General features: G+C 37.2%; 4 protein-coding genes across 5 annotated transcripts; 2 read left to right on the forward strand and 2 right to left on the reverse strand.

Annotated features, from left to right (window-relative positions):
- The first annotated feature begins 605 nt into the window (after positions 1-605).
- LOC112502171 (DNA-binding protein BIN4) lies at positions 606-5,098 on the forward strand. The gene is made up of 12 exons (XM_025106013.1): positions 606-715; positions 977-1,154; positions 1,268-1,329; positions 2,571-2,796; positions 2,996-3,057; positions 3,136-3,189; positions 3,563-3,680; positions 3,867-3,913; positions 4,028-4,054; positions 4,359-4,434; positions 4,515-4,645; positions 4,736-5,098. Exons 1-12 carry the CDS (start codon positions 665-667, stop codon positions 4,832-4,834), a joined length of 1,131 nt encoding a protein of 376 aa, XP_024961781.1. The 5' UTR covers positions 606-664; the 3' UTR covers positions 4,835-5,098.
- A 485-nt stretch (positions 5,099-5,583) lies between these two features.
- On the reverse strand, positions 5,584-14,610 carry LOC112502170 (endonuclease MutS2). Of its 2 annotated transcripts, none has more exons than XM_025106012.1 (20): positions 14,206-14,610; positions 14,004-14,132; positions 13,765-13,932; positions 13,611-13,694; positions 13,309-13,359; positions 12,373-12,429; positions 12,214-12,296; positions 11,117-11,240; positions 10,982-11,041; positions 9,334-9,384; positions 9,168-9,254; positions 8,939-9,086; positions 8,316-8,443; positions 7,932-7,979; positions 7,250-7,380; positions 7,071-7,153; positions 6,810-6,913; positions 6,381-6,451; positions 6,025-6,293; positions 5,584-5,957 (listed from the first exon to the last, which is right to left on the reverse strand). In XM_025106012.1, exons 1-20 carry the CDS (start codon positions 14,458-14,460, stop codon positions 5,797-5,799), a joined length of 2,292 nt encoding a protein of 763 aa, XP_024961780.1. In that variant the 5' UTR covers positions 14,461-14,610; the 3' UTR covers positions 5,584-5,796. The 2 variants fall into 2 exon arrangements, with proteins under 2 accessions (XP_024961780.1, XP_024961779.1); XM_025106011.1 differs by having other exon boundaries at positions 9,334-9,534.
- Positions 14,611-14,786: 176 nt separating this feature from the next.
- LOC112502156 lies at positions 14,787-15,137 on the forward strand. The gene has a single exon (XM_025105987.1). The coding sequence runs from the start codon at positions 14,787-14,789 to the stop codon at positions 15,135-15,137; it is 351 nt and encodes a 116-aa protein (XP_024961755.1).
- Positions 15,138-16,062: 925 nt separating this feature from the next.
- LOC112502167 (stomatin-like protein 2, mitochondrial) lies at positions 16,063-25,561 on the reverse strand. Its single transcript, XM_025106008.1, has 9 exons — positions 25,324-25,561; positions 24,894-25,137; positions 24,654-24,803; positions 18,232-18,289; positions 18,036-18,128; positions 17,570-17,635; positions 17,021-17,112; positions 16,493-16,552; positions 16,063-16,419 (listed from the first exon to the last, which is right to left on the reverse strand). Exons 1-9 carry the CDS (start codon positions 25,512-25,514, stop codon positions 16,186-16,188), a joined length of 1,188 nt encoding a protein of 395 aa, XP_024961776.1. The 5' UTR covers positions 25,515-25,561; the 3' UTR covers positions 16,063-16,185.
- Positions 25,562-26,007: the final 446 nt, after the last annotated feature.

Raw genomic sequence — 26,007 nt, forward strand, 5'->3', positions numbered from 1 at the left:
AACTTGTACTCTTGAAATAATTCTGAAGTATAATTCTGAAAATTGACTATTCAGACTTGAATTTAGAAATGAAACTATATCAATAATTAGTTAAAATGAAGTTAAATTTATAAATAAAACTATATCAATAAAATGAATTTAAACTTAGTAATAAATTTAGAATGACTCTTCGTTGTACTCTTAAATTTATAAATGAAATTATACCCAAAGATGACACGTATTACTCAAATTACTTATTTATTATATGCATAGATGTAATCTATTTGGTATAGAGATGATTTATTTTTTAAACGAAATCATCAGACTAAAACTTTCTAGCTATGGAATTTTATCAATGTATGGTCAAGATCTAATTGCATTATTTATATTTAATAATTAATATCTTAAATTAATTAAAATAGAACCTGGTATTCTAAGATTCGCAAGATTTTTTTTTGTTTATATGTAAAAGATTTTTTTTTATTATTATCACCAATAAAATAAATTTGATTGGTTTGGCATTAATTAATAGCACAAATTGATAACGATTATTTAATTAAAAAATAACAATTTCCCATTCGATTAAAAATAAGTTTGTATTGCTCTGTTGTTTTAAAAAATAATCAATCCTTTTTGTTCCCTCGACCGTTTAGGGTTTAGCCACAGTCGGTTAGTAACAACAAAGATGAGCAGCTCCTCTAGAGAATACTCTCCAGATTGGCTTCGTAATCTCCAGGTTTATATTCCTATTATCCTTATTTCTTCTCTTTTACTGCAAAATCGTGTATTATCGATCCCATGATGGTTTCATGTTTGTGATGATCTCCTTACATTTTCCTTATATAACTGATAGTTTAGTTGTTGTTTCTGATTGTACGTCTATTACTCTAAGATGGTGTATTAGCTACTGCCTGCCCGTTAATTGAATCACTAAATGCTGGTATGTTGGATTTTGGAAATCGCCAATTTGATAATAGTGTCTGTATATGTCTGACAGGCACCACCGACAACATCAATTTTGACATTGTCCTCCAGTTCTGAATCTATTCCTGGTGTAAGTGAGGACGAGAAAGATGATCAATTACCTATAAGCTCCGTCATTAAGAAAACATCACAAGTCAAGTCTCCAAATAAAAAGCTCAATACAAAGAGGAACAGCCTTAGTGAAAATGAAGGTGAGTGTTGCTATCATCTGATATGACATATTTTACATTCTGTTCTTATTGAATTATGGAACGTGATTCATGTTCTGATGTTCATCATGTTACGTATTCTTGTCATGCTGTAGCTAGCAAGAGAAATACAAGATTTGCAGTGGGAAAAGCTCCAGAGAAAGCTACCAAACCTCAAGTGAGAATCTATGGACGACCATTATTCAGTTATCTATTTATTTTTTCTTACTGGTGATTTATCTTAAAGGTGGATGTTTTAGTTTCTGTGTTAATACTGCATACATGCATCATGAACATTTGCTTAGATAGGCAGCCAGGTTGTAGTACCTCAAGATTAAATGGCCACCTTGCCTCCTCCCTTTGAGGGGTGAGTAAAGGTTTACCTAAGAAGAAGACTTGTAACTAACCACCAAACCAACCCGGTGTATACCGGCCGGAGGTTGGGTTTGGGGGGTTAGGATGTACATAGACTTTACCTCTACCCAAAAGAGTCGAGGGACTGTTTTTGGTGAAGATTCCGAGCTTGTGCAAAGTGTGTGAGAAAAAAAGGGAAGAAAAGAAGAACATACGATAAAGAAGCACTTGAAATCAAGAGACGTAGTGCTAAAATATGGAGAACTGGTTAGAAGTACGCACAACAGTGAAACATACATATAGAGCAGGTATAGGAAAACATAGCAAAGGTACGAACACCTAGACACTCCTCGTCTAACCTAAGGCTCCGGTGGCCTATTGGCCGGCTCACTAACCCGACCCTTGTCATCTACCTCTCCAGATCCCTTTCTTTCAACTAAATTAGCTATAGAGGCTCACCCTTAGTCTGCTACCCTAGTCTTGTATCTCCAATAACTCCTATAAGAGCTCATGTCCTCAGAAATATCTAAAGCCGCCACGTCTAACCTCAACTGCTCATCCCATGTCCTCCTCGGCCTACTCCTCACCCCCTCGCCTGTCACGCTTTCTACTCTCCTCACTGCAGACGCCATCTGTCTCCTACAAATGTGACCAAACCACCGCATTGGTCCACCTAAGCGTCCTCATTTCTGCAACTTCCAACTTCCTCCCATGTTCCTTCCTTGTCAACCAACATTCCGACCCATACAATAAAGCTGATTTGATGGGCTACCCTGTAAATTTTTCCCTTCAGAAGAGGAGTTTTAACTTTCTTATAGCATCCGTTAATGATAGCCTACTACTACACTAAAATTGCATACTTCAAAAAGCTAGTTGTTGCACCACTTTTTGTGATGACATTTGCCATCTTTAGTTCAGGACTTTCATGACTTTCACCTTCTTTTTAATTTATGTGAATTTTACTGCCTACCATGAAGTTAAATTTTCAGGGAGTTTTTTTATCAGTCTAAATCAACTTCCTGTAGTTATTAGTATGTTCTAATTCTATGTTAATTATATGATCAGGAATCTAAAAGTTCAGTTTGGACATTGTCATCTGATTCCGAGCACGAGTTGTCTGAGCCGGAAACAGGTCAACATCCAAAAGAGGAGGATAAGGATGATGATGTTTTAGACAATGTTGAGGAATCTTCACTTAAAGGAGTTTCAACAGTGAAATCTCCTAAGAAGAGGCTAAGGTTGGAAGATATGGTACCTACGGATACAAAAGGGACGAGTCTGACAAAACAAGGTACAGATTGAGATTAACTAACTCTGTTCCTATGGCTACTTGTTCAATTCTGTAGTGAGCTCAAGATTAAAAATGAGAGTGTAATTTCGTCTGTCTGTCTGAAAATCTACTTTATTCTAAACTGTCCCCAAGTACTTGGGTCATGAGCTTGTTGAGTTGAGTTGGGTTCTTAAGCTACTTATTGTTTACATTGCTACAGAGAATGATGGCAACATAAAGGTTTTAGAAAGAGAAACAACTGAGAAGCAAACCGGGCCTTATGTAATTAAAATTTCAAGTTGTCTCATGATTGTGGTATGATTACTTCCTCAGTTGGTTACAATAAACATGACATTGCAGATTTCATCTTCGAGGTTGCCTTTGGTACTTGCTGATAAAGTCCAACGTTCGAAGGTACATGTTTACTACATTAGTCAATTAATCTCTGTTTCACAGACATGGGATGGTTAGTCAATGCAAGTTGCAATGCCAAAATGCATCGTGACTGTACAGGAAATATCTGTTCACATCAAGGAGAGTTTGAATAGGATACATTTGTTGGCATTATTTATTTATTTTCACAGGGTGAGGGACCAATAATTGTTTTCATATGTTAATCAATTGTTACACAAGTGATAGTACCGACTTATTCCATGATGATATTAGAAACTGGGGTTGACAGTTCTGTGTTTTGCTTATTTTGCTCTGGAGTCTCTTACTTTTTTGGCGTCTGAGATAGTCAGTGGATAGAGCTTCTTGTCAGTAAATGCCTTTTTAAATTTTGCAGGCACTTGTGGAGTGTGAAGGTGAATCCATTGATCTAAGTGGTGATTTGGGCTCTGTTGGGAGGGTGGTCATATCAGATTCCCCATCTGGCAATCAAGATATATTTTTGGATTTGAAAGGTGTGCATTATTTTTCTTGCGGTGAATCTTTGGTATGGTCATATTCTTCTCGAACAGTCATCGAGATCAGTTTCTTGTGTGTCACATCCAATTATGAATCCATGAGCTTCTTCATGGGAATATTCATAGCTTGCTCTGGCTTCATTTAGTACATATTACTATTTTTGCATTCTTTTTTTTTTCCAGGAACTATCTACAAAACAACAATAATACCTTCAAGAACTTTCTGTGTTGTACGTACCATATCCAAATTTCTCTTCCCACATGCAAAACTCTTGGAATCTCAAGTTTATTTAAATAAATATGACGTAAAAATATCTCTTAACATATTAAGTTTTCTTCTTCAGGTTAGCTTTGGCCAGTCAGAAGCAAAGGTTTGTTTTCCAGTTACATGTTCTCCTTGAGTTCTTACCTTACTTTCCATCGTTTGTATATTCTCCTTCCTGCCAATGAGAAGCTTTGGCTAGGTTCTATCCATTTTTGGATGAAGGTTGATTAATGAGTAAATAAACCAAATTTTTTTTATTAACTTGGATATCCAACCCCCTATGCGAGCCGACTAATCCCATGGCGACTAGGTGCTTTGCAGGTAGCCTGGAGTCACCGCATTTTTTGTGTTTAACTCAATTCGAACCGAGTTATATTACTGGTAGTTTAAACACTGCATTTTTTTATCAGATAGAAGCAATCATGAATGACTTCATTCAGCTGAAGCCACAATCAAATGTCTATGAAGCAGAAACCATGGTCGAAGGTCAGGTTCCTTTCGATGGCTCCTATAGATGCTCTAGCTTGCATTTTCCATTTCCTCAGTTCATTTTTCTGCATGAGTAGGAACCTTGGAAGGTTTTTCATTTAATTCTGAAGATGAAGCTGATAATGATACCATTCGTCAAACTGAGGATAATGAGGGTTCTGAGCCACATACCAATGGAAAAGGCAGGGGAAAAGCTGAGAAGATATCTGTATGCCTTTTTACTTTTACTTTTACATGAACATGTAATTAAGCACCACAACATGCTTTGCCTTGCTAATAATAGAAGCTCTGGGTTCAGGGATCAGCAAGAAAGAAGGGAAAAACAGCTGTGAAAAAGCCAGCAAAGAAGGTTAAAAGGAAAGCTCCAGCTGCAAAGAAAACCAAGACAAAAAAATGAGGGACGTCACAGTTGTCATGGATGCAATCAACTGATTTGTATTAAACCTGTTATCCCAGATAATTGAAGTGTGGGAGTGTAGCCTAGCCTATTATGATTTCTGGCAAATTTATGATGAAGAAAATGAAGGACACACATGCATCCTTCATGTCTTGTGGTTTCGTTGGTTTAATTTTCAATCCTTGTGTTTACTAACCTCTTTATCACCCCCTATTGTGTAAAAGGGGTTTACCAAAAAAAGATTGTCCTATTACCAGAAATCCATTACTGAGTTCTCACCTTAGTAAGTGACAGATTGCTCCTCGCTACCACCATTTCCCTAACCGTGTTGAATTCTTTTGTATGGAATTGATCTGAAATACGCTAGATTTTCCCAGTTGGCTTCAAACTGTGAATCTTTTGGTTCATCAATGTACAAGACCATAACAAATCACACAACACTAGCATGCACCAGACTTGTTCTTATTTCAGTATTTAGGGAGTATGTTAACTTGTGAGTTGAAGTAATAAAGAAATCAACAAAGATTACAGATGTAGTAGCAGCAGGAGGAGGTATGTTGATAAAAACTGTAAAAATTTGTGATGGAAATAAAAGCATCTGAACCAACCTAGCTTGTAAGGAGAAGATTCATTTTATTAAATCTAATGGTAGGGCTTTAAAGAGTAGGCGRTTCGTATCTTTCTATGACCCTCAGAATAAGAAGTAGGAGGATATGCAGAGAAAGAGCTCTTGAAGTCTACCATTTTTGTAGGATGTTAAATCTAAAAGACCATCATTAGCGTGTAGTAGATTGGCCCAAGGTCCCCATGCAGGTAATATTTGGGTTGAATCAATGCCTCAACCAACAGCATGAAATAAACCAAACAGCAAACATATTTGTGTTAGGGAGTAAAACTGGTGCCATTTTGAATATCTACGAGTATCGCTGCTATCTACAGTATTCCTTTGTAATTGATTCCTGTCAAAATACATCTCCTGGTGTCAACTTCAACTTCAAGTTCCCGACTTGAACTAGTATTTCTTCTTTACTAGGATCTACTTTCAACACGGTCGCTTTCTTGTTAAGTTTAGAAACATGCACCATATCACCAGCCTTCACCATATGAACTTTGCTCCTCTTTTCTGCAAATTGCCGATTATTAATCCAAGTGTCATTTGTCATAGTTATAGTTATAGTTAGGCCAAGTACCTAATGGCACATTGCTCTTGCTCAACATTCCTGTGGAAACAGCATCTTCTTCTCTCTGAGTAGATTGAATGCTAGAGATCACCATATGGTCTCCCTTAGAAGCTAAATTTGGGGATGCACGAAGCTGTCGCACTTTCTTGTGAAGCATGGAACGCGCTCCTCCTCCAGCATTCGATATTTCTTGGATTTTTCTGTATCTTTGATTGGTGGCATGTTCGCTAATCCTACGTTCAGTAACCACTAGATTTCTATGAAGTTCCCTAGCAAGCCTGAAAAGTAGCAGTTATTTTATAAATAGTAGTAAATATGCCACAGAATTTTATCAACGATATTATAGACACAGAAAAGGTCCTCACTTAAGATGACGTCGTGCTTCCTGAATATGCTCATGAAGTTGCTGCTTGAACTTCTCCATATCTTCTATAACCTGCATTAAATACATGTAAAGAGGAGTGCAGAAAGTATGAGTATGATAATAACTGATACACAATGACTGAATTTAATATCTGCAACAAACTAAAGAACAGGGACATTGGCAAGTTTGAGTTTCACTTTATGTAGAGATGATACAAACTCACAATTTCCACATAGCAAATTAGTAAAGTTCATCCTCAAAGCATGCTTTAAGAGCAACTAGAATGCAAGCCATGAGATAGTAAGATGGAAAGATTTCCACAACTCATTTTTTAAAAATCTTTGACTTGCAATGGGTGGATCAAATATTTGTTCCCTGGATTCTTCTACTATGCAATTTATGTCTAGAAGTAGCAGGCCATGCAAATCACCTCATTAATCTCTGCACTAGCTGTTCCATGGAGTTCACGAGCATTATCTACAACCACATTCGGGAGTTCTAGCCTTTCAGCTATGTTTATTGCATTTGAACGTCCTGCATTCATAAACTAACTATCATATTGCCAGTCACATGTTATGTATACATCAGTGGCACCTATTTTCCAAGAAGACAAGAGACATAATGTTAACGATTCATTTAGCTGTATAGCATTCAGAAAGGGGAAGCTAGCAATAGACACAAAGAGGGAAACCTGGAATTCCCCAAAGGATCCTATACGTCGGCTTCAAATTCACTTCATCAAACTCCATACATGCATTTTCAAAGGCATCATTGCTGTAAGGTAATTTTATAAAAACACGAACCAGTGATTGCAGGAAAAGGGAGTCCTCATTTCATATTTAATGTTCATCTTCAACTAGTGTGCACTACCTGTACTTCAGGGTTTTAAGTTCGCCATGATGGGTAGTAGCCATTGTCAACAAAGCTCCAGCTTCAGCAAAGCATTCTAGGAGTGACATACCCAGAGCAGCACCTTCCAGGGGATTCGTACCAGCACCAACCTAAAAGCATGCAGCCAGATACTATTAATTATTAATTTTATGATAAAAAGGATAGTACCCCTGGAACACTTTTAATTCATGATGATATAGATTATGTGTACTTCATAAAAATAATATGCATAATGCCTCAGCAAATTATATGTTAACTATCTTTCTGGTCAAACTAGATATGTAATGGACTCCTGTCCCAGATTAAATGTCATGTTTGACTTTGGTGCACTTGTTGAATAGACTATTGAACTACAATCACTTTCAAGTGGCTAGGTGGCGAGACAGTAAACATGCTCGACTTAAAATCTCAGCTAATGTAGGTTCAGGTCCTTGTCAAGGGGTAATATTGAGAAATAAAGATCATGGGATCACATAAATTCTGGCAGTGGACCAAAACATCATGCCTGTCTCCTATACATCAAGTGACTGGGAAGTCTGCCTTAAACTCAGGGAGTAAGTGGTTCTACTAGCATTTGGCCAGCCATGCCACTGGATCCAGGAAATGTGAGTACATGTTAGCGTAGCTAAGATAATCAAAAGTTCAACTGATACAGATATACCTCATCTAAGAGAACTAATGATTGGCTTGATGAATGCAACAGTATGTCCTGAAATACATCAGAAGAAAGAACTTCTAGATTAGCCTTCCACTTAACCAGTGAGCAATATATGGAAACCAAGCAACAACCATTGCCATTGTATATTATTTAGAAAAATCAAGTAAACAAGGATTCTGAAACACGATCTTAGAAAGTTCCAATCAATCTAAGCTTTCGAGCTGCAACATATCTACTAGCACTTTTCAACAGAGCATAGGAACTTTGAAGAGCACGAATAATGAATAGATACACAATGCAGCAAGAGATAAGGACATAATTAAACCATTGACATGTCACACAACATTATACAATGCTGCTCTAACTTTGACAATATTAACAGCTTACACTGGTTTGTTTCAAATGGCCAGAGAAGGTGGACAAAGATTGAGACAAAGACTGTTCATCACCAATATCAGCAAATACGGAATCAAACCATGGCATCTTCACAGGTTCAGATGACAACACATATATACCTGTAGAAACAATCACCAAGACATGAAGTGATGTAAAGTATAAAGCACCTTAATGCAGAGATCGGCGTATTTAACGCAAGAACTGTAAAAATTAGGGGCTCTTCACTCCTTTCTGACTAAGGTTACACATAAGAAAACTGAAGGAGTGAAAAACAAACTCCACAAGGTGTACAACAGTTCATGCAGGTCTAAAGAACAATAATTCATTTACTTTCCTTCAGACTCAACGTGATCATAGTAAGCTGTATTACATTTTCTACCAGTGCATGTTCTAATTATGCCATTGGACCACAGGCTTGCTGGTGAATGCTCTTTTCATATCAAGTTTTGAAAAATGGTTGTGGGTAATTCATTGATAACATTCCTAATTTCAGAATAATGAGACGACGTCAGAGGCAACATAAGATGTTGGCAGTCTCAGGAAGTACAGAAGGTTGATCTTGATATTACTAATTTAGTACAAACATAGAATATAGATGATCATTTAACCCATGCCTGATTTCGCCATCATTGCAGCCAACCCAACTGTCTTCAAGAAAATGGTCTTTCCCCCGGTGTTTGGGCCAGTTATGACCAATACTCTAGTTCGCTGTGCAACAAATATGTCGACAGGAACAGGGGATGATTTTTTTAACTTTGCAACCTGAAAGATTATAACTTTTAAGTGAACATTCAAACATAAAGATCAATAACTGTTGTACACTCATGGGTCTTAAACAGTTACCTGCGTTTCTAAAGACGAGAGACTTGAATATGTTTCTTCTTCTCTCTGAGTGGCTATGCCAGCCTGCTGTCTTCTCCTTCTAATTTCCTAGTGGAATATAACACTAAGGAATGACAAGGAGCCATGAATTTATGTAGTTTAACATTGCTACTGAACATAAACTTACAGCAGTAGCATCACTGACATCCTTCATAGCCTTCTGCAATTTTTGTCGATGCTGTTGAAGTAATAGAGGATGATAAGCTTTAGGGAGATACAATTTCCATTTCGTCTCAGCAAGTTGTGATACAACTGAGGAATCCTCAGAAGAATACAGCTCTGGGTAAGTGCCACCAAATGAAATACTATATGTTGCCCGAGCATTGATCTGCTTAGAAGTGGACCACAGTTGAAAAAAGGTTGAGCATTGTTATTGTACACACAGAAAGTTTAACCAGCCACAATAACTACAAGAATCCATGAGAGATGGTCCATGATTCAGAGGGATAGAATCCCGATGAGGAAACACAAATCATTTTCTCAGTACAAAAATCTATTTCATAGATAGAGAAAAGGAAGACTAAAGGTATTATGTTTCATGCTACTGCCTTCATGACTTGACCTACAAGTCGGAAGCATCATATTGAAGGATCAGAAGACATTATAAAATCTCAGAAAGAGTACTTCAACAAACATCAATGAAAGGCATGGCCTTGTATATGTTCTCAGTACAGAAAGTCTGCTTCATTTTTTGTTCAACTGCCAATTTCTAAACTAGTTTGATAACAGATCAAGGTTGGATAGCATTCTAGATATCATGCTCTCTTCACTGCTTATAATAGAAATTGTAATATAAAGAAAATAATCATGGTGACATTCATATCTACCCAGATGACTAAAGCTATAGATGAATGAATAATGGCCAAAAAAACTGACTCTATTTTCTGAAATTTCACAAGAGAAAAAGGCAAGGCTACCGATTCTCCAAAATACAAGGTGTGTATAGAGATAATCCATCTCTTTCATCCGTTTGGTAGTATTTATATTTATAGTTGACATGTATTATCCTATGCTGATACTTGCGGCGATATCTCGGATAGCGGTCCTTTGCAAAATATTCGTCAAAATTGCGGTATGCTGTTAATTGCGGCGATATCTCGGATAGCGGTCCTTCGCAAAATATCGGTGGTCAAATTGCGGTAGCGCAATTTACCGCAATTTTGACCGATATTTAGAGTAAATTGCGTTCGATATTAACGTTAGGGATGATGATGATGATGATCACGCTGGAGATGAAGGGGGAAAAGGGGAAAAATGGGAAGCTAGCCTAAACGAAGAAGTGAACGTATTAATGATGTTGGCTCAGATGCTGAACCTATTGCTTGCGACTAGCTCGTTTATGAACACTTTTCCTATTTTGTAAATGATATGTTTATGTAGGCATACTATATATATATATAATTATTTATAATTCTAAGAAATATTATATGAACCGCTATTTTTGGACCGCTATAACCGCTATTTTAAATATCGGTCCCGACCACAAATTTGTATTTTCACCGCTATAGCAGCATAGGTATTATCCTGAAACTAGTGTTTTCCCCAATATTGCTCAATGAGACGAAAAGAACAGTAAAAATATATAAACAGAAGATTCTTTACTAAAGGCAAACACTGTTGATGAAGGGAGAATTGAAATTTTAAAACATAAGAAAATGACAAAGAAAATAGTAAATGCTTGGTTAAAAAGATGCTGCTTGCACATTTACCACTGTAGTAACAGAGTATGAGAATAGGCATTTCAACCTGAAAGTTAAACAGAGATGGATACTCACCACATCTAATCTGATTGTCGTGTTAAACAAATTTTCTATGTCATCAAGATCTGGTTGCATCTGTGCAGGAATAACATCATGAAAACATTGCAACTAAGAGCAGAGAACCATAAATAGCCGATGTGATTTACTTACCTTTTGTGTTATTTCTAAAAGCACATCGGCTTCAGCCTTAGCTACTGAAGCTCTAGCTTGTTGCAACTCATCATTTAATGGAACAGCAGAAAGTGGCTCCACAAGGGTTCCAGTGCCTGAGCCACTACAACAGAGCATTTTATCTCAGACACGAGTTTATTCAAGACTAGAGTGCAATAATACCATCATTGCAAGACATTTCTGTCGAATAGGGGAAGGCAGTAGCAATTTCTAACATGTATGTATTTTTCACTTGCAGAGAAACAAAAGTAAATAAAAATTTTCCAATTGTAGGCAAGAAAGAAACATGTATGAGCTAGGCTAGCTGATGGAAAACATTACCGTTGAATAGTTTCATTTTATATACAAGATTCAAGCAAACATGAAAAAAAATCGGCATAAAGTTCTTTTGAGATATATTGTACCAAAGGTCCAAACTTCTGTTCATGATCAAATGTGCACCTAACTGATAAGCCGGTTCGACACGGTCAGGTTTACCAGAGACGTTTTGCAAGGAAACAGGGATAAGGATATCATTAGTATTTAATTAAGCAAAGTATCTAGCTTTACTTAGGTTTATCTTTATTTAGGAAACATATTTATTAGGCAAAGATAATCTCCTTCATTTTAGGATTTGGTTTTATTTTAGGTTTCCTTGATAGCAGGTCACTATAAATATGGTGCACCATTGTTCCTTTGGGGCAGGGAATTAATAAAAATTTAGTCTTTGGCTAATTGGGAGACCCCCTGTTCTCGAATACAGGCAACCATCGATCTTAACCTTAGGGTTTGAATCGGTGTTCGTATCACTAACTCCCAGGACTGTGTGCATAAGGTAAAATATGAAGAACAAGGATAAATAATGCTATGGCGGTAATGTGCATCTGTGTTATACTTCAAGTAGAATATATTAGAAGTTCAGAACTCTTCATCCTACAATAAAGTTCAAGAGCAACAACACTAAGCTACATACACCACTCAAAACATTTTAACAATCAAAATTCAGTTGGTCTTCCCCCGAGTTATAAATAATGCCATGAAGGACACAAAACTATGAGATGTGCAATGGAGTCTAGCATGCACAAAGTTAGGTGCACCTTGATAATAACAAACCATCAAAGCTTCTTTTTAGATCAGTTCCTGATTTTATACACCATCTTCCATCAGTGTTGCTTACTTCCTAGATCAGTTAGGAAAAAAAAAGATCAGGGTAAAACCATAAGAGATTGAAGCATGAATATTAAAGCATATCTTACCACAGATGATGTTTCTTTCATCTCACTACTGATTAAACTCTCCATCAACTGGCATAACTGAATAAGAAAGAAGGTAACTGTAATATACAAGAAAATTTCCAGCGTATTAAATCTTCATAGTGAGACAATAACAAATTCAAATATTAAATTTCTGAACATTGAGGATGCGGGCACGCAAAGTTGTATATTCCACCAAACTGGTGTGCATTGACTGACAACCGATAATACAGGCTACACAAGGTTTTCATGATGTATGCATGCCTCCTTGTTCCAAACATCTACACAAAACCCTCTGGCATTATTCATATTTTCTTCTTTATAGAACTAAAAGGCCAACAGGTGATAACCTGAATAGAGAACAGACGATTTCATCTCTAACGCTAAGGGTTTGGTCTTACGTAATCTTGTTCGTGTACTATAGCCTTCCATATAATTTCTGGTTGGCCCTATAAAAGCTTGTTTGAAATCAGCAACGTCTTGTAGTTGCAATGGTGTAAAATAGTGGGCAATACAAACTTTTCCACAAAATAAATTTTCACAAGCAATTAAGTATTTGTGACAAAACACAGGATTTTTTAATCTTCCAATCTTTGTAGTGCCACACTTATATTTGTACATGGGTGCACACACACAGGTTTAAAGAGACATGTGAAGGCCCATATGATGAACTCCAAGTGCAATAAAATAATTTAATTCGAAAAAGTAGATTAGTCAGCCTAACAATGATTGCTTACATTGGGAACACAAAAATTCATCATTGGAAAACAATCAGATGGATATGCTGGCAGAAAATGCTTATGCTTTAGTTACTAGGAATGTCCCCTTCATGCTTTTGTTTGGGCATGCGCTCTAGATTGATTAAAATTTAACCTAAGTATCAAACTCAATTCATTTAAAAACCAATTAACAATTAGACTAAAGGAAATAGATGGAAACCTTTCTTTCAAGCAGCCGCACTTGTTCACGAGATCGTTTCAAGGAAGGACTCTGAAAAACAAAATTGAGAGGGGGGGGGGATGAAAAATTAATACAAGAATATACCTCTGGACATGTAGAGAATAACAGCTTGTACATGGGACTGAAGTCCTCCATAACCAATAAAACATCTTTTCTTCTGACGCAGTTCTAAGAAGAAACACACGGAGCACAAGGGAAAAAAAGTGGGAGAAAATGAACTTCTTCCTGAGTATTTTTACTCAGAACTATATCTACGAAGACCTAGTGCGTTAGTGGCATACCGCAGTATCTTTGACACAGCCATCTTCATCTACAAGTTTCTGTATGAACTTTACCAATGGGCGACTAACGGACATATCCATGATCTGCGAGTAAGTGATACAGCATAACATCACAGAGGGATAAATACTAAGCAATCACTCATCATACACATACCATTTCAGCAATTGGCATGAAACGCAGTAGCAAATCAGAGTCTTCCTTTATTGCAGCTCTGAGATTGATCTGCAATGAGTCAGCCAACTGGAACATGGCTACAAGAGCCATTGCTTCAAGTCCATCAACAGGAAAGCCTCTGTGAGCATGTTGTACAGCAGACTTGACCTACAAGAATGATAGAATTTGAGGGTATTGTATATGATGAGATGGTGAAGTTAAGGTGAGAGAGCACCAACCAATGCGGTATCGATGCAAGTGAAATCCATGACACAACCACCATGCTTGTGCATTTCAACGGCGGCATTGGTCTCTGACAATAGTCTCAAACTGTCTTGGTATGACTGATTCAAAGACAGTAGGTCTGCCTGCCATACACAAAGAACATAGGGAAGCGTTGGTTGAAGAAAACGAAGAATGAAGATAGAGAAAATAAGTAACCTTGGTGGCTTGTTGACCCAAGGAGGTAGCAGCAAAGGAAGCAACGGAATCGCAGAGTTTATCCCACTCAAGCACCCTCAAAGTATTTTGAACAAGGGGAGATAGAGGTGAAAGTTGAAGTTGGGTTTGGGTTTGGGTTTGGGTTTGGGGGGTAGATTTTTTGAGGAAAGCTCTAGTCCTGAGCCTGATCTTGATGGCGGCAGTTGTGGTGGTGAGAGTGTAAGACGATGAGGTTGGGAGAGCCAGAGAAATCATTCTTACAGATGACTTGAATGGAGAAAGATGAAAGAAGAAGAAGACGATTGTTGTTGTTTATCATCAACTCTGCTTCTGTGGTGGGTCGGGTCAACTTTTTTTATTTATTTATGCCAAATAACCTTTTGAGATTTAATTTAATTCCAGCAAATTAACGACGTAAAAAATAATAATAATAATAATTATTATTATAATAATAATAATAATAATAATAATAATAATAATACCTGCAAATTGCGCCAAACCGTCGAATCCAATAGCTCCTCGAAAACCCCTTAATTATCAACCACCAAATTCTCTCTAGGGTTTCATTTACCTCCCTCATCATGTACACACCACCACCTCTGATCATCATTTTCACGGCAGTAACCCTTTTCGCCACCGTCCGATCCAATCCACATTTTCTCCGGCTACCATCCGATGACGTATATCTATGCCCCGACACGCTAACTCCCGGATCATGCCCGGTGAAGTGCTTCAGAACGGCTCCCGTCTGCGGCGTGAACAATGTTACGTATTGGTGCGGATGTGCGGAGGCGCTGTGTGCCGGTACACGTGTGGCCAAGCTTGGGTTTTGTAATGGAGGCAGTGGGCCGGTATCAGGTCAGGCGCTTCTGTTGGTTCACATTCTTTGGCTTATTCTTCTCGGATTCTTCGTCTTATTCGGCCTCCTTTGATTTCCATTCAAGTCGGTCGGTGGTTGTTTTTTTTTTACATTCATTCATTCAGTCTTTGTATAATTTCATTTATATACGAGGAAGAGGAATTATGATTTCTTTTGCAGTGCTGTTTCTATTTTTGTCTTTGCTGTTGTATATATGAACTGAGAATCGGCTTGATTCTTTGGTCTTTTAGGCTTAAATTCAGATTTTACTTCTTCAAGTTTGAAATGCATGACCTGGATCTTGTTCACCATTTCATCTTCATAATTGTTGTGAGGATGGGGACACAGAGATTCTACAAATGCAACTTATAGGATGCAAAGATTCTCTTACCGTTTACCAAACACTTACCCGGCTAAGGGATTACCAATAAAATTTAACACTATTATTTACTTACAGGGTAAGATTTTAGTTCATCAAAACGACATTGTATGTAACAATTCACCCGGTAAACGCTTACGACATTGTATGCAACAATTCACCCGGTAAACGCTTATTGTGGTAAGAGTCGACGCTCTCACTTACTGGGTAAGACTCATGGTCCTTCTCTCTCGCTCTTACCGGGTAAGATTCTTAGTCCTTACCATATTCATCCGGTAACGTAATGTGACTTGGTAGGCGCTTACCTGGCTAAGTGTTTGGTAAACGGCCCCGCCATGTTCCTATCTAATAGTTTATGCCCAAATACAAATCCCTTTGAGCTGGCCATTACACATAGCTCCTGCTTATTGGTTAAATCTCAATAGTAATGGGGCTTCTTTGAAAGCTATTTCGTGATGAGTAGAGTAGTCTATGGACCAAACGATTTCTTCTTACTTCTTACTTCTTACTTCTTACCCTTGGAGTTGGAGGATCTTGTCCTTCAACAATCAATAAATAAATAAACAAACAGGGTTAGGTTCTAAACTTGTTCATTTATTGTCAGTAGTCCACTTTCTACCACTCCATTCAAAATCACAATTCCATTAACCTAATACTAAAAAGTGAAGCTATATGCAAAACAACAAGATATTTTAACCAAAATCAAGCCATCTCAGCCGAGTAATGCAACTCAAAATTTTCCTCAATTCTTCCTTTTGTTTTGAAGAGAAAATACTGGTGATCCTAGGCTAGAATTCACCGAGTGGCTCTCATGTTCAGCTCCACTAATATACGATTCCTTCTTGCCATCTGCTGTAGATTCAGGTAGGGATGCATTTCCAGGATCCTGACCGATTAAGCTTTTGTATATATTTAGTGCCTGAGCCATCATGCTGGCAGGATTTGAAGCATTCATAGGGAGCAATAAAGTCGTGCCCTACAAACATGGACCCACTAGTAAGCAACAACCTTATTCACAAGATGCAGAGAGTTCATGTATGACCACTCACCTCCTTCGCCACATTTCCAAATGCGTTAATGTACTGTTCTGCAATGCGCAAGCTTGCTGCCTGCAAATCGAACCGCCATTCAACTTAAATACATATGATGCAAGAGACAGTGGTTTCACTCAAATTTTTTAGCGATAGAAATACAAGTTACTAAAACCATTACAAAGGAACAAATGACAAGTACACACAAGAATGAATAGATCTGTAAAATGATGGGGCTTTGGTTCTTGAATCAATGGAAACAAATATGATCCCTGAGTCAATGCATCATGAGTTCCAGAAGCTAAAACAAGGCCAAAAAAATAGAGAGAAGGGTTTGCACGATTGAAGTGCAGGAATCATTTTTGGTTAAAACCCAAAATGAATATGGGAGGCATTTTGAGGGTCAGATTGTCTATTGCTCAAAAAAGATTTAGATGCCATAGACTTGCATTGGTATTTGAAAAAAGAAAAAGCATAAAAGAAATTTCAACAGTGTAAAGAAAGTGCAAATCTGCATAAACATCAAGCTATTTCCACAGAGCTTACCTCAACTCCTCCATTTTCTTTAAGAGCTTGAGAGACCAAAGCAATTCCTTTATTTGTTGCTTGAGCTCTAGCTAAAATAGCCTCTGCTTCTCCTGAATTAACAAAAATAGCAAGGTTAACATAGTTTTATAAACAAGAAATGATGAAAACTAAAATGGAGCACAACCTCCGAATTATTTTTTAATCCATTTCGGCAATCTTACAATATAGATTGTAAATATGCAGAACAGTATCAGGATGTCATTAACAAAGCGAAACAATGAGCTTATATGATGCAGATGGTCAAAAATATAAATGACGCATCATTCCTGGTTGTAGTTCATATTCTTTATTCGCCATAGTAGGTTGAACTAGGAATATTTTGAATTCAGCATGTTCCCACATAACCATTAAAAATGGCATAGTGTGCGTCATGATTTGTTAAAAGCTACAAGGCTTCATACAAATATAATCCATTGAAAGTCCAAAGGTAGACAACTGACACAAGGTCTAAGGTATCTGCAAAATAGATCTACATTTTAACCTTTTAAGTTCTATATGCCAACCTACCCTGAGCTTCCAACATCATAGAGCTCTTCTTTCCATCAGCAATGTTAATGTGTGCTTGTCTTTCTCCTGGAAAATAGAAAATTACAGATGTCAGATATACGAGTATAGCAGTAATTCTTAATCACATATTTGTGAGTGCAAATACAATTCCATTCACCCATGAAATGAATTACAAATAAATCTTTAGGCTCTCAGTACTAGTGACAAGACATGCAAGAATATAGGTTGTTAAAAGAGTAAAATGATGATTTCTAAGATTTCCCATATGCTTGATTATGTTCCAAAATGTCCCAATGAATTTACAGAAGATGAGTATTTGAATTTATAGTATAGACTTCAGAAATAAAAGCATGCATGTTTTAGCACAAGTTCGCGACTCCAGTGAAACAAATAGACTAATTATGATGATATGCTGCACCTTGTAAATTTAGGGTATAAAAACATCACATTAGAGGGGCTTTATTACCTTCCGATTCTAGAATCTGGGCTCTCTTTTTACGCTCAGCTTCTGCCTGCATCTCCATAGCTGCTTTGACACCGCGAGGAGGAGATATATCCCCTACATACAAAAGAGGTCAGATGTAAGGCAAACTATTCTTAACTAAGTATAATAGTTCAAGTATCAACTTAAAATTATGCTCGACTGAAATAATATAGTTTACTTATTTCATATCGAAGACATTGCAAGCCCCAATCTTTTGCAGCTTCATTGATGGCTATCTGCAGAAAAGTACATTATGACAGCCATTACTTCGTGCAAATTAATGTCCAAACCCCACTCTTTCTCACAGCTATTATCACAATAATGAAAAGATACATGCACATACTGTATAACATGCAACGAGAGTCCTTTCCAACTAGCAACGAGTTCACAATGATTTCAAATGGTAAAAAAGAAATGACACAACTAATTATGAGCGTAGCTCCAGAAATTAACTATTTTCAGCAATTCTATATACCTTGTAGAACTTCAATGGCTCCTATCCTCCTACTCTATCTTGAAAACGCACATGCATTTTTGTTTGCTGAATTCATACATAATATCCCCTTCCTTTTTCACGCGACTGAACTTGGCAACAATAAGCTAAATACCCGATAAGATAACACTATAAAGACCAAATTATAGAATTACTTCTTGGGAAGTTGGTATACAATATTTAAATGTATGACACCAAGGTCAACATGCAACAAACAGCACATTAAGAAAGGCAGAATTAGACCTTTCACATTTCCAAGGCGGCAGAATTAAGTTGAATTTTACTAGTCATTAATTTAACCAATTAGTTGCCCCATTCATAGCCACTGACCATAAAGCCTAAAGAGAATCAAATCGTGAAATTGAACAACAGAATTATTTCATGTCATTACTTTCCTATTAAGTAAACCATAGAACCAATTCAACCAAAAGCATGCCTCCCTTACATTCGCACTTAAGGGATTTAAAATACTTACCAGAAGCACCTGTACTTCAGTTGAGGAACCATGATGCAGTAAATGCATCATCAATCTGATGCAAACAGACTTCATATGCCAACTGAAGAAAAATAATCGAAACAAACCTTATCTACCACAGTGGATTTGTTCCTGGCTTTTGATCCAGACTATAGAAATTAAGGGAGCTTAAAGATCATCGATGAGTACTCTGCTAATCCTAATCCTCAAGAGAAATGTAACTTCTGTCAATGGCGGCAACAAGTCTTTTATTCCAAGCTAGTTGGGATAGGCTAATGAAACAAGAACAGATTATAGAAGATGCAACCCAAAAGCAAGCATAAATAGGTGGAACCCCCTAGGATTCCAAGACATATTGACGTCATTCCAAACACTCCTATCTAAGGTGAACACATTTAGCATACACCACTGACGCAAATCTCTCCACGCCTCTCCCCAAAGTTCAATCTACACCTCTCCTCACAACCTCTTCTAGGGACTATTTTCCTCAACCTCTCCTGTGAATTTGAAGGTCTGTGTTAGATATTACCAAACCACATCAGAAGTCTTCCCTCGGTTTCTCCTGTCACCCAACCTCCTCTCATATATCTTCATTCCCAATCCCATCCCTCGATTTATGGCCACAAATCCAGCCTGACATGTACATTTTGCTACATGATTGGCCTCCAGTTCTCAAGTTACATAACTAGTGAAGCATGGATACTAACACTCACAGTAACATTATCAAGAGTATTTTGAGTGGTTTTCAAGAATATGCAGAAGCAACCAAGAAAAACCAAAAGATGGTTGTAACATTATATTGATCTCCAAGGGTCACAAACAAGAGACAAGCTTTCTATCAAAGATTTGCAGAAGGTTGTAATGTTATGGCCATAAGATCGTAAAGACCGTAAAGTTAAGAGTCTTTGTCTTTACTGTACGGTGAGCATGGGGTAAGGTTACCGGCTTTGCTGGAAAAGATAGTGACGAGATATCAAGTAAGATCCAGATAGCTCCTTTGTTGCAAGTATAAAGAAAGGCTAAGGCACGACCCTAGAGGGATTCTACACCTCTTTTCGTTCTACTTCAACTCTTCTTCGGTTTCTCTAATTCTAACTTTGGGCAGCCGATTTTGATCTTTTTTTTTACATTGTAGTGTCAAAGAGCGCATGCATGAAAGAGTTGTGAGGATAACTGCACATGGACTCGTATAGTTGAAAGAAAATGAAATGTGGAGTTCTGGGATGGAGAGAAACGGAGAAATGCATGGGTTGGAGGCAAAGTTGTTAAAGACTCAAGGTGCATTTAGGCACAAAGGGGTCTCGGGGCCTAGAAGCGAAGCACAAGCATGAAGCACGGGCCTCAGAAATGCAAGGCATCTCTTATTTCTCTCTCTCTCCCTCTCTATTGTGTGGATATATATATACTGTTACACACAACTCAAAATAGAGTTTAGCAACACGTAAAAGCCTCCAATGAAACAAGTACAAGCTTCAAGTGCAACAACCAGCCGTACTTAGATAGAGGGAGAAAGGTTTAAAGCGTGAGTCGTGGGGGAGAAGTTTTAAGGTCTAGGTATTTACAGAGAAGGAGGCTTGAAGTTCTAAGTACTGGATATTTAATATTAGGGTTTGAGTTATATCATCTATTTAATAACTCTTTTTTTAAGAAGTCAAAGAGATGAGAAGATGAGAAATATTCAATAACTCATTATGCGGCACGCTTGGGCCCATAAGGCGTCTCAGCCAAGGAGGGGCGCTTAGTGCGCCGGTAAATATGCCTAGTCTCAACTTAAAAAAGCCCAAGACCTTGATCCCAATGCACCTCAAGCATGCTTTTAATAACTTTGGTTCAAGGATAGGACAAAATGGAGGACAAAAATACGTGAGGGATGGAAAGAAGAAACGCCTTAGTGTTTCTAGATGCACAAGTTAGCCAGTCTCACTATTGTTGCCTCAACCATCTGAATCATATGCCTTATCCATGGCAGCAAAGACGTAGCCTTAGGTACGCTTTTCCACCGTCCCACCTTAGATGCGCCTCAAGCAATTTTGAAAATGAAAACGATAACGTAGTTCTATCATTTCCTATCATGTTTGTTACCCAATCGTCAATATGATACTTTCTTGAGTATTGAAATAATGACAAGGTTCAGCAATAACACCTTGTATTTCGCATTTTGAGGTCTCAACGGTATGTAATCTCCAATTTGGAAAACTTAGATAGGGATGAAAGACCCACATCCCTCACCTAAAGCCGCTCTAGATGCACCTCACCCCAACAATTGTCTAAAGTAGCAATTAATTTCAACAGTGTATCACAATCGTCTAAATCACTCAACAATCTTCGACATCTTCGGTTTCTTCACCCCACTAATCAAAACTCCAAATAACTGTTTGTTGTAGAACCCTCAAGACATAAAAGGTTTTTGAAGGCCCAAAGTTGTGAGCTTCGCCTTCATTGATGCTTCATAATCTCTTGCCGGAGAGATCCTCAAGAGACGAACTATCAATATATTTCCTAATTGAGACCACACTCTTGTGTTGTGTTTTCTTGATGTTTGGAGCTATGCTACTAAAATCGGGGCAATATTGCTGCAATAGCGGTTATCAGTCCTATACAAATTTGCAGTGGTAAAATATTTGTGGTAAATTGCGATTTTGAGAATAGCGGTGCAATTTGCCACTATTGCAACGGTATTTGACATAGAATAATGGTCTGCAATATCGACTATTTGCAGTTGGGCCTTTTTGATCTGATGCCTACATTTTGGTCTTCTTTGTCTTCTTTGGGCTTTTATTTTGACTTGGGCCTTTATTTTATCTTTGGACTTGTTTTATTTAATGGTTTAAAACTTTAAATCATTTAATCCATTCTTTAACAGTCAACGACTTAGACAAGACTTTATTAGGTTTTCAATTTTCTTTCAACATCATCGTCCTCCTCAGTCCTCACCTATGCTGTTATATCGGTCAGAATACGAAATATCGGTCAGGACCGATATTCGATATATCGGTTATATCGGTGATATATCGGAAATAGCGGTTAACGTAATATTTCTTAGAATTATATATATAATATGCATTAATTAGAGTTTAGAAGTCTGAAGACTGAAGTTGAAGTCGAAGTGTGAAGAAAAGTCGAGACTGAAGACTGAAGACTGAAGAAGTCGAGACTGAAGACTGAAGACTGAAGAAGTCGAGACTGAAGTGTGAAGAAGAAGTCGAGACTGAAGTGTGAAGAAGAAGTCGAGACTTGAAGTCGAAGTCGAAGTCTGAAGTTGAAGTCGAAGTGTGATTTGTGAAGAAAAAGTCGAGACTGAAGTTGAACGTGAAGAAGTCGAGACTGAAGTTGAACGTGAAGAAGTCGAGACTGAAGTTGAACGTGAAGAAGAAGAAGACGTTGTGGAAAGATTCAGACCTAATTTAAGTTATCAGCCCAAAAAATCGCTAAATATCGCTAAATATCGCTAAAAATCGCTAAATATCGGAAAATATCGCTAAAAATCGCTAAATATCGGAAAATATCGCCGATAATATCGTTCCCGATATTTTGACCGATATTTGAGTTCCGATTTTTTTTTTGGAGCGATATCCGATATATCGCCGATATATCGACGATATATCGCGATTTTAACAGCATAGGTCCTCACTCGATGTCTTGACCTTAATACTCCCAGCCTCCTCCGTCTTCTTTTTTAGAGCCACGAGTCTTACTCTAGCGACCAGCCTCCTCGTCAACTCAACACTCAACAGCCCTACTTCCCAACTTCTGCTCCAGTTTCCTATTTTGTTTTTATGAAACTTGTTTAAGTTTATGCTTTATTGTTGAAACTATATTTTTTAATTAATGCATATGATATGTTAAGTTATGTATGCATACATATTATATATATATGTGTGTGTATGTGTGTGTGTGTGTGTGTGTGAAGGTTAGTGGAAATGTGAAGGACACAATACCCAAATCTTTCATAAAGATTTCAATCCTGATAAACCGTATACTCCTTGTCCCTGKTAGAATCCCCATTCTTGGAAGCCACCAACGTTGGCGTTTTCTCCTTTGTTTCCTTCTCTATTTTTACTTCAACCACTTCGTTTTTCCCTAATTACGTCTTCTTCTTTATCTTGTGCTCAAAGCCTTCTCTTCATTCCCTGCAAATCACTTTTTACATAATTCACCACCATATGCATTTAAGATCTTCTGTGGTAGAAAACAAACTCATGGTCATCACCAAGAATTCAAGATCTCCAACTTCGATACCAATTGATGCACTATGTTAGTATGTTGTGCATCATAACACCAATTTGACCAAAAAAAATAATGATTCCTTAGTCAACCAACATCTTTTTGGCTAGTACTATCCCAATTTTACCCATTTACAAGCTAGACAAATTAGATATTAAATATCCCTTTACTTGGCCCCTACTACTTATTTACACTACCTTTCACCAACCTTCCTAACTATTAATCAACTATCGATCCAACTGTCTCCTATGTTTAACAAAATATTGTTGTTGTAACAATACCGTCTCCCAACCCGTAACATAATACCATATTTACCTCCTCAAAAAGCTCTCAAAAGTTCTTTAGATATACTATAAGAACCAAGAGTTTAACTACTTCTATCTCTTTTGGTGAGTACTTCTTAGTTTCGAATCGCCTCCAATAAACAAATTCTACAAACAAACGTTTATTTGTATCGTCAAAAGAGTAATCATGTTTCCTTACACTCTCCTCCATGTTTATATTAGAAAACTTATCGAAGTGATATCTCCATGCTTTTGTAACTTCAACATCTTAAAAAAAGTGTTCCCTTGTTATCTTTTATGCAATTGAAATCCCTCCTTTCTCCTCTAATTCCCACCCCTTCGTCCCTAATTTCTCGTGCATTCTTCATGAGCATTCTTCATATGCTTTTTCTTGATATATCCTTGGCCCACTCTTTGTTAGTCTATACCTATATATTTTACATACACTCTAACAAGCATGTAGGAGTCTATAGCATCCATTTTTCTCTATTAACCTTTTATGCATCCTCATTCCAGCACCTAGTAATCTCTAGTTTCTTGTCAATAAAAATATAAGTTAGGGTTGCTATCATCAAAATCATAACATGTAAAGTTTTGATAGTTATACAAACAATTAAAGAGCAAACAGAATCAAAATAAGTTCGTTGCAAAAGCCTGCTTTTATGGCATCATATGTCCTAATGCAAGAGCTTAAGTGTCTTATCGTTTATTTTGTAAAAGGGAAGTGTGTAAAGAAATATATAGGGACATGTGTAAAAACCTTCGCAGAAGCTTGACTGCTCCACACCATAAATATGCACCCGAATGAAGCAAATATAAATCTAAAGTTGCAGAAAACCATAAAAAAGAGTTTCATAATACAATCATCTTTTAACCAAATCATGGTCTTTCAACTAGAAATCTTTTCACTTGTCTATGATATCACATAAAATTTCAATCATTGTACAGTTATAAGGGATCACTTCTTCTGTCAGTATGCTTTCCTAGAGGTCCTAGACCAACAACGTTTAAGCATATAAGATATATTTCATGGAAGTGAACTTGGCAGTTGGCACATTACAGTTAAGATCGTTGGCTCAAGAAAGTAAGGTATAATAAAAAGACAACTGAAATGAGAAACCCACCACTATCTTTTCATTCAACGTGTCTCTTTCTTCAAATGTTTTGTCAAGAGTGATCTTGCCAAGTTCGCTACGCATAGTGGTTTGTGCAAGCTGAATGACAGCATATAGTGGATTCTCCACTCCATATGATGCCAGCTTAGGGTCGACGATCTGTACCCGACATATTCATATACACAACAGAAAGAATCATTATTAAGCCAATGGATGGTAAATGTTAAACCCAGTATTACATTCACACACCTTAACGTAGAGCACTCCATCTATCAAGATGCTGACATTGTCCTTGGTAATGGCAGATTGGTCTGGGACAGGAATTGCCTCCTCTTTAAGAGAATGCACATAAGCAATTTTATCAACAAAAGGAATCAACAAGTGAATCCCAGGTTCCAAGGTCTTAGCGTACTTTCCGAATCTCTCAATCACGTAAGCCTTCTTCTCAGGTACTATTCGGATGCCCCAATTAACAGGAGGGGGAGTATCATAACTAAAATTCCAATCATTGAGTAAACAAAGTCAACGTACACTAGCAGCCGAGAGAGAATATAATGGATGATCGTAATGTGTTGGTGTGTGTGAACCTGACAAAAATCCAAATAGCAGCACCATAGTGGTGTGGCAAATGGAGACATATGCCTGTATATAACAAAGAGCAAGGGTGAATCTAGGTTACCTGTTGCTGGGATCGCGAGAGGCACGGAAATGGCGGACGTAGGAGGGGGAGGAAGACGGCGACTTGAAGCGATTAGAGGAAAGGAGAAGGGATTGGTTTAGAATGGAGGAAGCTCTAATCGGAGATTGTTGGATGTGGTTGAGAGATCGGAGTGCGTTAATCGCACCATGAGATCTCAAGAAGCGACTCATTGCAATCAAATTGGAAGAAAAAGTGAAAAATGTTGGAGAGAAAAAACCCTAGTTAAACCCAAACGTCCCTCCCTCTTGGTGTCTTCCCCTCCAAGTAACAAGTAAATCTCTTTTTAGAAGCGTCTTGTATATTTTTTAAACCTATTCAACGGTTTTTTTTAAGTTATACTAGAAACGTAATCGTGCAATGTAACAAAATAAATTGTGATTTTAATATTTTATTTTATTTTTTATCTCAGTCGATATTATAATATGGTTTTATGTGATTTTGAGAAAACGATGATGTTTTTATTTTTGAATAAAATATATGTTTGAAGATATCATAAAAATTTGACAAAAATATATTGATATTAGTATCAAATTAACTATTTGAAATTCCTCATTTTTTTGTAATTTTTTAATTCAATTTTTTTTATTACAATTTAATTTAGGTACAATAACGAAGTAATTTATATTTGGTTTAATAATATAACTTTTTTATAAAAATAATTAT

This window comes from Cynara cardunculus, unplaced genomic scaffold, assembly GCF_001531365.2.
Source record: "Cynara cardunculus var. scolymus isolate 2C unplaced genomic scaffold, CcrdV1 Un_Scaffold_1001, whole genome shotgun sequence".
In the NCBI taxonomy this organism is placed as follows: Eukaryota; Viridiplantae; Streptophyta; class Magnoliopsida; order Asterales; family Asteraceae; genus Cynara; species Cynara cardunculus.

Excerpts from the sequence above, each read along its gene's own strand:
- LOC112502171 (XM_025106013.1), top strand. The coding sequence starts at position 665 with ATGAGCAGCTCCTCTAGAGAATACTCTCCAGATTGGCTTCGTAATCTC. Across the intron at positions 1,330-2,570 it reads AGAAAGCTACCAAACCTCAA|GAATCTAAAAGTTCAGTTTG; the intron begins GTGAGAATCTAT and ends TTATATGATCAG. Across the intron at positions 3,058-3,135 it reads AGAAGCAAACCGGGCCTTAT|ATTTCATCTTCGAGGTTGCC; the intron begins GTAATTAAAATT and ends ATGACATTGCAG.
- LOC112502170 (XM_025106011.1), bottom strand. The coding sequence starts at position 14,460 with ATGATTTCTCTGGCTCTCCCAACCTCATCGTCTTACACTCTCACCACC. Across the intron at positions 9,535-10,981 it reads CGACAATCAGATTAGATGTG|ATCAATGCTCGGGCAACATA; the intron begins GTGAGTATCCAT and ends ACTTCTAAGCAG. Across the intron at positions 9,255-9,333 it reads ATGTCAGTGATGCTACTGCT|GAAATTAGAAGGAGAAGACA; the intron begins GTAAGTTTATGT and ends ATATTCCACTAG.
- LOC112502156 (XM_025105987.1), top strand. The coding sequence starts at position 14,787 with ATGTACACACCACCACCTCTGATCATCATTTTCACGGCAGTAACCCTT.
- LOC112502167 (XM_025106008.1), bottom strand. The coding sequence starts at position 25,514 with ATGAGTCGCTTCTTGAGATCTCATGGTGCGATTAACGCACTCCGATCT. Across the intron at positions 18,129-18,231 it reads ATGTCTTCGATATGAAATAA|GGGATATATCTCCTCCTCGC; the intron begins GTAAACTATATT and ends TTTTGTATGTAG. Across the intron at positions 17,636-18,035 it reads CCAGATTCTAGAATCGGAAG|GAGAAAGACAAGCACACATT; the intron begins GTAATAAAGCCC and ends TCTATTTTCCAG.